Source organism: Callorhinchus milii, unplaced genomic scaffold, assembly GCF_018977255.1.
Source record: "Callorhinchus milii isolate IMCB2004 unplaced genomic scaffold, IMCB_Cmil_1.0 Scaffold2, whole genome shotgun sequence".
Lineage (NCBI taxonomy): Eukaryota > Metazoa > Chordata > Chondrichthyes > Chimaeriformes > Callorhinchidae > Callorhinchus > Callorhinchus milii.
The window spans coordinates 118078216-118091141 of NW_024704743.1; the positions used below are offsets into that span (position 1 = coordinate 118078216).

At 38.8% G+C, this 12926-nt stretch overlaps 2 protein-coding genes across 5 annotated transcripts in view; one reads left to right on the plus strand and one right to left on the minus strand.

Moving 5' to 3' along the window:
* The first annotated feature begins 1970 nt into the window (after positions 1-1970).
* On the plus strand, positions 1971-8597 carry LOC103179712 (calcium-binding tyrosine phosphorylation-regulated protein). 4 transcript variants are annotated; one of them, XM_007895101.2, is made up of 5 exons: positions 1971-2122; positions 2238-2291; positions 4357-4507; positions 5092-6141; positions 7345-8597. In XM_007895101.2, coding segments are annotated over exons 3-5 (1410 nt in total). In that variant the 5' UTR covers positions 1971-2122; positions 2238-2291; positions 4357-4506; the 3' UTR covers positions 7704-8597. The 4 variants fall into 4 exon arrangements, with proteins under 4 accessions (XP_007893292.1, XP_007893291.1, XP_042202669.1 ...); XM_007895100.2 differs by lacking the exon at positions 4357-4507; XM_042346735.1 differs by lacking the exons at positions 4357-4507; positions 5092-6141.
* Positions 8598-8658: 61 nt separating this feature from the next.
* Positions 8659-12926, minus strand: part of osbpl1a (oxysterol binding protein-like 1A) — a 76577-nt gene continuing 72309 nt past the window's right edge. The window contains exon 29 of the mRNA XM_042331694.1: positions 8659-10477. Coding sequence (XP_042187628.1) covers positions 10375-10477 — 103 coding nt within the window. The 3' untranslated portion in view covers positions 8659-10374. The remainder of the gene's footprint in view (positions 10478-12926) is intronic.

A 12926-nucleotide genomic window follows, 5' to 3' on the forward strand; every position in this document is an offset into this window, starting at 1 on the left:
AAAATTGTTTGGATTTACTCCTGTATTCTTAGTTTGTGTACATAACATAACATTTGGCGCTCTCTGCTCCATGTTGTGGACCATTTGCCTTACAGTGTTAATGGCAATACTATAAAACAATTTACATTAAATAGCACCTTTCACCATAACAACAACAAAAACTTGTATTTATATTGCGCCCTTCACACTGGGAGGCTGTTTCAAAGCACTTCACAAGATACATGTAAAAAAAAGTAGTGACTATTTCACTATTTTAACATAAATTTAATATTTAGCTTTACTGTTGATTTTTCCTAACTCTGATCCTTGAGTGAGTAAGCAAAAGTTTCAGTGTCTTGATTTGTAATTTTTGAGGTTATTATTTGTTGCTAGGCTACCTAATGTCAATGGAATAGTGAATTGCTGAGAATAGCAATTCATGATAAAAGCAAGATTCTTCTAATCAAATTATAACTCCCTAATAAGAAGATATTATAAATCTGGTGACTAATGTTCAGATTTGGGGGTGGTGATATTTCTGCTTATTTTCTTCTGGGCATTCTACAGGGTGTCTGTAGGAGTTTAAATTGGAAGCCTCCCTGCTTGAAAATCCCCATCATCTGTGTAAATCACTTTGAAACATCCATCCAATGTGAAAGGCATTTTGTTTTTCAACATATAAAATTATATTTCAGAATAGCTAAATAGAGGACAGAACCCAAAGAGCATAGAATTAAATCAGATATTACAAAAAACATGCGCAAAAGTAAACATGAACAATTATGAATCTTTGACAGCATAAACACATTTATTGAGAGTGCTACCAACAGAACCAAATTAACAGTTTATGCTCCATTATTCCTTATATCCCAGATGTAATATTTAAACCATTTTTGAAATATACTGATCAATAAATATTAACAAAGATGCGGCAAATACTAGTTCGGTGCTATCCTGGCTCAACTGGTAGCAGTCTTGTCTCTTGGGTCAGAAGGTTGTAAGTTCAAACCCCATGTCCTCCTGCGTATCTGAACTCCTCAACCTCCCTTCACACTCACCAAACCAGTGCGCAATCTAGGCGTAGATTCAACCCCCAGCTCTCCTTCCGCCCCCACATCCAGTCCCTGAGCAAGACCGCCTTCTTCCACCTCCCGCTTCCAACCGTACCTTACCCCAAATGCAGCTGAAATGCTCCTGCATGCGTTTGTCGCCTCCTGCCTGGATTACACAAATGCACTCCTCGCCGGCTCCCCAGTTCCACTATACAAAAGATCCAGCTCATTCAGAATTCTGCCACCCACATACTTACCCAGACCAAACTCCGTACCCACATCTCACCAGTTCTGGCCAGGCTCCACCAGCTCCCCTTCACTGAACGGATCGACTTCAAGATCCTCACACTCGTATTCAAATCCCTTCACTCTCTGACACCTCCCTACCTCTCCAACCTCCTCATTCCCCAATCCACCACCCAATGCCTCCATTCAACTGGCACCGGCCTCCTGCTTGTCCTTCACACCCTCCGCCTCACCATCGGTGATCGTGCTTTCAGTCACTACGCCCCCAAAATCTGGAACACCTCCTTCAATCCCTCTGCCTTGCCCCGTATCTCCCCTTTTTCAAGTCCCGCCTGAAAACCTTCCTGTTCGACCGTACTTAGGCCACCTGCCCCAACCCACAACTCAGAGTCAGGTTGCGCCACTGTTAAGCGCTCTGAGACGCTACCCTGCGTGGAGAGCGTTATATTAGTGCAAATTGTTGTTATTCTCATTGCTGAATTAACCCCTGATTATGGAAATGACAAACTTGAGTTGATGGAGAACCTAAGTAGGCAGCAAAAGGCTCTTGGGTATCAGTATCATGAGCTTGGTCAATATGAGAGGGGATATAATGGATACCACATAAAGCTTTATTAAAGGTAACAATTTAGAAATTCAGTCATTTAGAATGTACATAAATGCTTTCTTTCATTAACTCAGGAAAAACAGAACATATACCATGATGGACTGTTCTACACCTGTGGTTCCTTATGGCTTCAGGGTTCTGCTTGAGACACTGGGCAAAACTGTACTGCATGAACAACCTGTAGATGTACACCAGTTTGCTTCAGGATATTTCAAGGAATTGCTTCAGTTTAGAGATGGTTTGTGTTCAATCCACTTTTTAATCCTGAATCTTGATTATTGCTATTTCAAGAAAAAAGCTACATTTTTTAAGAAATGAAAACAAGAAGTTAATATTTCTTATCTGTTTTACAGTGCATCCAACCCTTGATGTAATAGAACTGGCAAATTTATTTTATTTAACTAAAGGTAAGAGTGAATAAATTATGCATCATTTAGTATACCACAGTAGATATGGTCAGTGTTTTAGCAGTTAATATTTTTTGCATGTTTAATTTTTAAGCTGAAAATTTGAAAATTGAGCCTGAAATGTTCTTAGGCTTAAGGTTTAGCACTGGAAAGAATTTTGGAAAATAGTCATAAATTAGGTCTTAATTTGGAAATCCGCAATTCTTTTTGCAGAAAAATCGACTAACAAATTAAAACTATTTTGCTTATTTTTTTAAATGAATTCTTACGAACGTAACTTTTAAGATTATGGCATTAAGCCTAACATGAGTGACTTGATAAAGTTTTGATGGCAGCTTTCCAGAAAACACCTGAACCTTGAATAATAATCTATTGCTCCACTAGGAGTGAAATCCAGCACATGTAACACAAATGCCACCCAATGGCAGTAGGAATTACGGAAATATGAACAAAATTACCAGAGAAATTCATAAATTGACAAAAATGTTGTCTTTATTGGTATCTGAAAGAGTAGGAATCGTAACCAAGATTTGCAGTTATGAAAGATCCCAAATCTCCTGTACTAGGTGCTATTATAGTAGAATTTGAAGGTTACAATGTGGACTCTGCCAAAAAATCACAAGAAAAATTATGATATTTGAAAGACTGCTTTTTGTAATTAAGGGAACATAAACATTAGTAGAAAATATGTAGAGATTCCAAATTTCGTCTTCCACCAGTTAAAATCAGTAATTATTTGTAGATGAATGTGGCAGCCGTTGGGCACACAGCAATATACAGCCATTAAGATAATGACCAATTTTATTTGAGAAATTGCTTCCCCCATAGAAAGTTGCACCTTAGCAACCTGCTATGGATTTTTTGGTACCCAGGAATATATATGTCACTTTGCAGGACTCCAGGCCTCAGTTTTTCAGTAGATTTGAGTGATTTATCATTAACAGGTTTTCCATCAATGGAAAGATATATCAAAAAGTTAATAAACAGTTACAAACTAATGTTTTGGATACATTCATCTATAAGTTAAAGGCTCTGTCTATTATTCTAACTTGATTTAGATCACAAATGAGTCCGTTGAAACAGTCGCTGGTAGCGCTCTTTCTCCTCTGGTCGGAAGGCTATGGGTTCAAGTCCCATGTCGGGACTTTGAGCTCATAGTCTAGGCTGAAACTCCAGTGCAATGCTGGATGAGCGATGCATTGTCAAGAGGTGCCATCCTTCAGATTAGATTTTAATGAGACATTCAGCCAAGGTCCTGGCCATCTGTAGAAATGGATGTCAAAAGATCCATGGCAAACACTATTCAAAAAGAGAAAGGAATTCTCTCTGCATCTTGGCCATCAGTTCACCAGATGATTCATTTTATGAGTTTATAGTCTTTGCTGTGTGAAAATTGGCTACTGTATTTAGCTACAAATAGCTAATACACGTTATAGTAAATTGCAGTGATGCGCATGGAGACATTTTTATGATACAACAACAACAAGATTCCATTTATTGAGCGCCTTTCACGTCGGGAGGACGTCCCAAGGCGCTGTACAGTTGGGTCAGGACCCGAGCAGGGGGGAGATGGTCAGGGTGAGGGGAGGGGAGGGAGTGAGGAGGGGGTAGAGAGTCGAGAGGGGAGCTGAAGGCACGGTCAAAGAGAACGGTCTTGAGACCGGCCTTGAAGGAGGAAAGGGAGGAAGCGGTGAAGGCACTGGGGCATAGAGTTCCAGAGCCTAGGGGCTGAGAGGCTGAAGGCCCGGCCACCGATGGAAGCGCGGTTGGGGCGGGGGATGTGGAGCAGACCGGAGCCAGAGGAACGGAGGGTACGGGCAGGTAGGTAGGGGGATAGTAGGTCGGAGAGGTAGGAGGGAGCGAGGCCGTGAATGGCCTTGTGGGTGAGGATCTTGAATTCGAAAATGGACGCTAAGGGACAGTATCAAATGCAAGTATATTTAGGGTGATGTATCATGGAGAAGAGCACAATAATACATTTTGCAAAGCCACTGGAAAGAATAGCTTGATGGGGGGTAAATGGCCTTTATTAGTTTGTCCTATGCTTTATGTTCTCAACCTGCAGAACCAGCTGATGTGAGATTCAGGCCTTTCAGAAAAACGTGTTTGGGAAACGAATGGAAGCTGCCTACACTTGAAAGTTTCAGAAAATCATCAGCAAGGCACTTGGAATAATTCTGCTAATTTTCTCATGGAAGTCTGAAGGTTTAGAGAAAGTACATATGGGTTAAAAAGCACTCCCAGGAAATTGTTAATGTGTACGAAGTCTAGTGTGGGAAGTTTTGGATGAGCTTAGGGAGAGAGATTTGAAAAAGTCTTACTTCAAGATAACAATGACCTTGCATGAGGGATTCATGGTGGGGGAAGAGTTTTTAAGATTTATGTAAAATATTATAAAGTGGCACTGAACATTGATCAAAGATAATATAATAGTGATCTTACTGCTACAGTATTGGGCATATTTCTTCCATTATAAATTCTATATAACTATATAAATTCTTCCATTGTTTAGAACATTGAGTAACATAACTGCTATAAAAGCTCATTTTAAATAATAATCCTTGCATTTGATATAGTGCCTTATTACATTGTTGAGACATCTCAAAGTGCTTCACAGAATATATTGTAAAGTGAATTGACTATATTTTGTGGGTGAAACGCAGCAGCCAATTGCGCACAGCAGTGTCCCACAAACATTTGTGAATTAAATACATTAAGCACAGATCGATTATAAGTGATATCAGATTTAGTTTTGAATTATTTGGCATTTTAAATCAAAGTGACTCTCTTTTACAAATAGTGGATGCACAGGAGAGAGTAGACAGCATCTCCACACCAGAAGAAGAATCAGATCAAAATGAAATTCAACCTTCTGGGAAATCATCATGTGTTACACTTGCATCTGATCCAGTAGTTAAACCTTCAGTGACTGAAGTATGTTACAGTATACCTCAGCCAGTGTCTAAAATATCGATTTCTGATGTGACGCTAGAAAATAATCCTGGTTTTGTATACATTTATACAAATGGTTGTTCAGAGGATCAAGGCGAAGAACCTGGTTTTGCATGCATTTATACAAACTCTTGTTCAATGGACCACACAATGGCACCAATTGACCTTAAGCATATGTCAATTGACCAAGAAGCTTCAACAGAGCAAGTGACTTGTAACATGCCTCCTGATAACCTGAAGAACCTACCTGAACCAGTTGCTCTTGAGGTTCTTGAAGAAATGAATCAAATACATACAGATAGATTTCTGGGCTATGTTGAACCAATCCAAGCTGATAATGGGATCATTCATAGTTCAGTGCATAAGCCCCACTCAGCAACTCATAAAACAGAACCAGCTAGTTCAGAAACATATTTAGCTCACCGTGCACTTTCATTAGACACAGCATTATGTCAGAAGGTTGTCTCCTTGCCTTACAAAGTAGTTCCAGTTCACGCAGAACCTACCTCAGTTCACTCTGAATACTTCACTGAACCTGGAGTAATATGTAAAAGTCCATCACGTCATCAAGAACCTGAACTTTATTCTGAAATTACTGCACTGGATAAGTACAACGAGCTTTTAGGTTTACTTGATGCAGTTCCATGTGTCCTAGAAGCAGTACTATCTGACCAAGGATGTGTTAATGAAGTCTCGCATGTATACTATGTGGATAAGACCTCAGGAGACCATAACAATCTACTTCAGAAAGTTGAGTTTCATGAACGTTTACCAGTCCTTAAAACTAGAAGAACAATTGAAGAAACAGTAGAAAGTGAATTAGCAAAAATGCTCCACCCTGAGAATAAAGATGTCACTAAGAAATATGAAAATGAGAATGAAAACATAAATGAATCAGGTAAGACTTCATATGAACAAGAATTTATTAATTTACTTATTGAATGTTCAATTTAGTGCATCTGCGATTATAATAATCCTTACCATTTGAACTTCTCATAGGAGTGCTTCATAAGATTTACTGTCAATTTAACTATTTTGTGGGTGAACCTGGCAACCAATCTGCACACGGTCCCACAAACAGCCTTGGAAGTGAATGATCAATTTTATCTGGGGGATTGTTGACCAGGGCACTGAGAAAAATGTCTCTTTTTGAATCCTGCCATCAAATCTTGAATATCCACCTGGATAGCCTTGGTTTTGTGTCTCATCCGAAGGACGACACCTCAAGCAATGCCACCTTCTACTGGAGTGCCAGTCGAAACTGATTTCAAATTCCTGACAACAACAACTTGCACTTTAGCACCCTCCACTCAGGGTAGCTTCTTGGAGTGCTTAACAGTGGTGGAGCCCGACTCTGCTGAGCTGTGTGTGTGGGGGTGGGGGGAGGGGGGAGAAGGTGGAGGTGGCATGGTCAAAGAGGAAGATTTTTTGGGGGACCTTGAAAAAGGGAAGGGGGCAATACGGAGCGATTGAAGGAGGGTGTTCCAGATTTTTGGGGCATAGTGACTGAAAGCGCGACCTCCAATGGTGGAGCGGAGGGTGCGCGGGACGAGCAGAAAGCCGGTGCCAGTTGAACAGAGGTGCCGGATCAGTGATTGGGGACTGAGGTCGGAGAAGTAGGGAGGTGCCAGAGAGTGAAGGGTTTCGGCTGCATTTGGGCTAAGTTACGGTCGGAGACGGGAGGTGGAAGAAGATGGTCCTGGTCAGGGACCGGATGTGGGGGAGGAAGGAGAGTTGGGGGTTGAACCGGAAGCTTAGATTGTGCACTGGTTCGGTGAGTGTGAGGGAGAGTCCAGGGAGGTTGAGGAGTTCAAATCTTCTGACTCCAGAAACAAGATTGCTACCAGCTGAGCCAGGATCGCACCGAATTAGTATTTGCCAAATCTTTGTTAATATTTATTGATCAGCATATTTCAAAAATGGTTTAAATATTGCATCTGGGTTATAAGGAATAATGGAACAAAAATTGTTAATTTGTTTCAGTTGGTAGCGCTCTCAATAAATGTGTTAATGTGTTTAACACATTTGTTCATGTCTATAATTGCACGTTTTTTGTAATATCTGATGATTCTATCCTCTTTGTGTTCCGTCCTCTATGTAGCTATTCTGAAATCGATAAAGACACAAGACGATTTGAATGTGAATTCAATCCTTTCTGAAGATGGAATCACAGTGAGTCAACAAGCTTCTGGTTCAGCAATTGAGCAATCTCAATCACTGATTTCCTGCAATTTGAGCCAGTCTTCAGGGCATCAACTGGATTTGAACTTAGATTCAGAGCTAACATCCACCCAGCATCAAACAGAGCAGGAATCACCTGTTATAGATGATGATTTTGAAAAGGTACATTTAAGACTTGATGAATTGGGATCCAAGATGCAGGGTCTGATGCATAACGTTAGAATTCTGATTACTACTGTAAAAGAAATACATTCTGCAATGAACATTAATGCCCAATAACTCATTGTGTCCAAATAGTTTTTGAAGTGCAGAAAATCCATGTTCATTTGCCTTAAGGTAAGGTAGAATTGGAACATTACTCCTTTGCCACTGTTTGTAAGTTGAGGGTCATGCCACTTCAAACAAAGGTGCACAATTCTCAGCAATAAAGTTTTTTTTAAGATTGTATTCCTCCTCCCTGGTGTTCTAATTGATAACTCACTCTGTTTAGAAGCTTTATAGTTGCTATAATCTTGTCTACGTATAATAATCCTTTCATTTGGTAAACCACATCAACATCTCTAAGTGCTTTGGTGCATTCTCTGTACAGTGCAGGAAATGCATTTTAGGCAAACACAGCAGTTATTTTGTGCATAGCAATAGCCATGAAATAAATTAATATTTTTTAATCTGGGGATTGCTGACCAGGACACCAGGAAAAATGTACTTTACCAATAAAGCCATGGGTTCTTTTAAGTCCTCCTGAACAAGCAAACACAACCTTGATTTAACATTTTGTTTGAAGAATGGCAATTCCGACAATGCAGTGCTCCCCCGTGACTGCAGTGGAGCATCGACATAGATTATGAGCTCAAAGACCAGATGTGGGGCTTAAATCCATGATGAGATGGAAAAGGCTGCTGCGTCAACCCTATGAAAATGTGGTATGGGTGTTATTTTACCTGTCTGCCCTATTAGATGTTTGGAACCCACTATCGGATGATAATGGCTAAGTCATGGAATTATTTGATGCTTGCCAACCTGTGCCAATATGAAATTAGGATAATGCAGGGTGCATTCCGCCACATACATATTTTGGTTCCAGTGACAGGCAAATTTCCCAGTGTGTGTGACCCACATTTATGGAACTTGCAGTCTGGTAATGATACTCATAAGCACTGTGATGGGTTTGTGTGTGTGTCCGATACCCAGCTGACCAAGCAAATTCTCAAAACAAAGCCCAGAAAATTATCTCTACGGATTTTGTAATGCCTTTATTTAGCAGCAATATAACTCATTTGATGTACTTACATTAAATGATGAAACGGAGGTTAAAATTCCATTATGTCACTCTACTTCTAAGCTGCAGTATGTGCCTAGAAATACACACTTATAGATTTAATTCAATGCACCGCCCCTATAAAGGGGGATGTTGTAAAGAAACAATACAGAAGGACTCTAAATTAATTCAGATGCTTTCCCATTGTTCAATCTTTAGTGGAAAGGGAGAGAGATGAAGGCCTTCTAAATGAACAGACAGTAACACACAGAATGTGCAACCAATCCAATCCAGTGAAAGATACACTGAACCCTGCTTTATTTCCTATTGCAATGCATCACAATGATGAAATGTGATTCAAGTGTATTCATTATCAGAAACAAAATTGTATTTTAAATGGTAATGTATTGGCTATCTCACATTAAAAATCAATGTTGTAGATCACCCAATTTGTTTGGAGACAATCAGCCACAACAACGTTTTCTGCCAGTTAGGTACCTACTTCACATTTGGGCATCGCCACAATGGATCAGATCGATTGCAAATTTAAAGTATCGGGAATTTTGTGTGTTAAAATGGGAGATTTTCCCCCAAAATTAATGTACTTCACACAAGTACAAGTCACAATTTAATTTTGAGCATTGTAGCTTTAACATATTTAACCAGCTTCTTTTAAAGTTTAAAATTTTAGGAACTTAAGTTCTGATATACTGTACAAATAATTACAGAACTTTTACACTTTAGCTATACAGTTTTTCAAACCAGGTTTGCAAGGCTTATATCATGGCTTTGCAATCCCTGAATAAATCAGATCACTTAGTCACTACATGACAAGTCAAACTTAACTCAAACACACAATAGAAAAGACTAAATCTGCAAGTAATGGAGTGCTAAGATAACCAATTCTAAATAAGTTTAAAGATGGAACATGTTGTACACTCAGAGCATAATAGGAGGTAAAGTACTCCTTCCATCAATATTTCCTAAGTGATAATGGAGTACCCTTTTTCAGCTATATTGAGATAATTAAACAAGTAATGCTATTTTTTAGTGTATGCCAATTAATGAGTACTGTTCTTAAGCACTTAATTATTCCAATTGCTATGACTTATAGGGAAAATACTGTTTATAGCTCAGTTTTGTTGGAAGTTACTATTGTAACAACAGTTGTTATCAATGGATCACATCAAAAGCAAAATTGGTTGAACTTACATGTTTCATGAAATACTATAACATTGTGATGAATGATAATTAGGTTGTCAAGGAACATTAAGTACAGCTGCATGATTGAGTTGAATTAGCTTAACTTGTTAATACCATGCAATAAAATGGCCCAAGGAACTCAATGGGCTCAATGGGTCACTTTTACAAAATAATCGTTAAGGATGGGTTCATGAGTTGAGCTCTTGGCCACATATACATGACAGGTTATTAACTGGAACAGTTGGAAAAGGGAAAACAGGTTCACCAAAGTGGTGTTCCCATTAAAGAGACTTCTCAATACATACTCTGTTGCTTAAAAAAGAATGTTCGTGTTGAAAGAAACAAATTAGAAGTAAATTTGTATTGGTTGAGGTTGAACTGTAAAGAAATGTACCAACTAATGGACCTAACAAAACAAATAGTTGAACTACGAAAATCTGTCCTGAAAGGTGCTCATGGTACCCAGTGGTGCACGATGTGTTTGCTGACTCAATAAATGTCAGGCCAGTCAGAGTAATTTCTGTCCCAGTAGCCTCCTGTGTAGAGCCAGTCAGCTGCACCAATGTAAGGGTTGGGGCCTTGATGAAACCACCTGTTAATAAAATTCAAACATTTTTATAGAATTTAGTGTGCATTTTGGCATTCATATCTTACACTTTCACACTAAACTGTCCTTCCATTTATTAGAAATTCAGCATATGTGCTCATTGCTATTCAGTATCTGTTTACACGGCATAGATTTACAATTTTCACTTTGTTTAAAAAAGAAAAAGTGTTTTTGAACAAAACTATCCTAGATATAGACATACTCAGACACCTCCTTTATGTTGCAGGTTTGACGTCAATGTAACCAAAAGCAGCTTTGAGTATTCACTCACCGACACCCAAGTTGCAGATTGGGTTGACAAACCATGTGCAAAATTTGCAAGTTGGGTTAATCATTTACAAACATGTAATGGCCAAAAGAACAGCAGCTAATTTTGTGGCTGCTAATTATATAATTATAGGCAATGTTCATATTTGCCAATTGTTAATGCAGATCATATATTGCGACTATGAGACAACACAAGACAAGAATTATATCCCACTGCATAAAACCTAGTTGCATGCTTGCTCATGTTCTTATTGCACATCATTTGTGTAATCTATGAATAATAATCGTTGCATTTGATATAGCGCCTTATATTGTTGAGGCGTCTTCAAAGCACGGGATACACTGTAAAATGGATTGACGGTGTATTTTGTAAGCGAAAAGCGCAGCCAGTTGCACACAGCAATGTCCCATAAACAGCCACAAAGTGAGTGATTTGGGGGATTGTTGACCAGAACTCCAGGAGAAACTCCTCTTTTCCAAGTGTAATGGGATCTTTAACATTCATGAACAGGCAGATGGGACCTCGGTGTAACATCTCATCCGAAGGATGGCATCTCCCCCAATGCAACACACCCCCAGCACTGCATTGGAGTGTTAGCCTACACTATGCAATTTCAAGTCCCAAAGTGGGCTTGAACTCATAACCTTCTGACTCAGAGGCGAGAGTGACACATTCTATTCATTGTGAATTTCGTACACAAGGCAATGACAACCTCACTCAAAAACACTCACATCACATTTCAACATTCACAAAGTATAATGTCCTTACAGGGAGATGGAAAACAGAAAACGGAAGTAAGCACAAGTTGAATTTAATGCATACAAGTGTGCATTTGATGAAATGTAAGTTAAAAATATGCGTTGACCCCTCATAACTAGCTTGGGCATAGTTACATGTGAAGTATTTTGACCCTTCCTCCTGAGGTGTAAGATGCTATATGTAGTGGTTGTTGAGAGGACAGTATTTACAGGAATTGCAGAGTTTTGATTCAGATCGGTTTGCTGCACACACAGTGAAATGAGTGATTGTCTCACTAGGGATTTTATGGGTTCCAACCACTATGTTGAGGTTCCAAACTCGAGGCTCTACTGGACACCATAAAACTCTTATCATCAAGTCATTTTAAACTAATATTAACTGAATCATTTAATTTGCAAAACAGAGTAATTACTCATTTTACGGCTGCTTTAAGATGCATTGTTTCTATAATTTAGTTTAGATAAATATATTTTTTTTAAAAAACAGCAGCTAATAATGGATGAGACTTTGGCCTCCCACATAACCAGTCTATAAGCGATGAAATACATTCTACTAAACTATGTATTCATATCTCGGTTTTGTTTTACAACTGTTAGTACTATAATTAACTTGAAAGAGCATAAAAGCTACACTAAACTTTTAACCCAGAAAGAACTAACAAGAAGATATAAAAAGGCCAAACCTGGCATTCTCTATATCTTGGGTGCTTTAGAAAGAAGAGAGAAGTACAAAACATTAGAAAATATTTAATCCTGCTACACAGAGAAAAATCAATGCAAGTGTAAACTTTTAAAGTAAGGAAATCGTTAAGTTTACAATAAATATCTGAAGAAAACTTAGGTCTCCTGGGTTGATTACATATAACAATCAAAAACAGAAGTTACCATGAGAGACGATAGGTATAATAAATCATATGAAAATAAATCACTGTAATGTGCTACTAAAACACCTAGAAATGCATGTGCTGAAGAACTCAATTAAACAACAGAACAGATACTTGCAAAGTTTTGGTGGATTTATGGATTCATCGAGGTGGGATGTTAATAATAGGAAAATGAATTAATTCTACCACTGTAGTAGTATCAAACTAACACTGTCAGCACAATGCACTTCCCGGTCAAGTACAACATGGATTGGATGTATTCTATTGTACCCCAACCATGTAGCTTAGCCTGAATATTTAATTCCACCTGCAGTAATTTTACATTAAACACACCTGCTTTCTTATGGACCCTCCCAAGTGATACTTCAGTTTTACAGACATGCTAAGGCATACCTCTGAAACTTTCCAAACTCATTTTATTTGCAATCTTTGCTGGTTGCCAATACAGGAGATTTCTGGCCCTTCGATGTAGAGTTTAGTGACTGTATTCAAACCCAGGTCTGAGAATGTGCTCCCTACTGCAC

Bases quoted from the DNA above. Each gene is read 5' to 3' on its own strand.
- LOC103179712 (XM_007895100.2), top strand. From the start codon at position 1,978: ATGATGGACTGTTCTACACCTGTGGTTCCTTATGGCTTCAGGGTTCTG. The intron at 2,292-5,091 runs GTAAGAGTGAAT...TTTTACAAATAG, and splicing joins TTTATTTTATTTAACTAAAG to TGGATGCACAGGAGAGAGTA. The intron at 6,142-7,344 runs GTAAGACTTCAT...TCCTCTATGTAG, and splicing joins TGAAAACATAAATGAATCAG to CTATTCTGAAATCGATAAAG.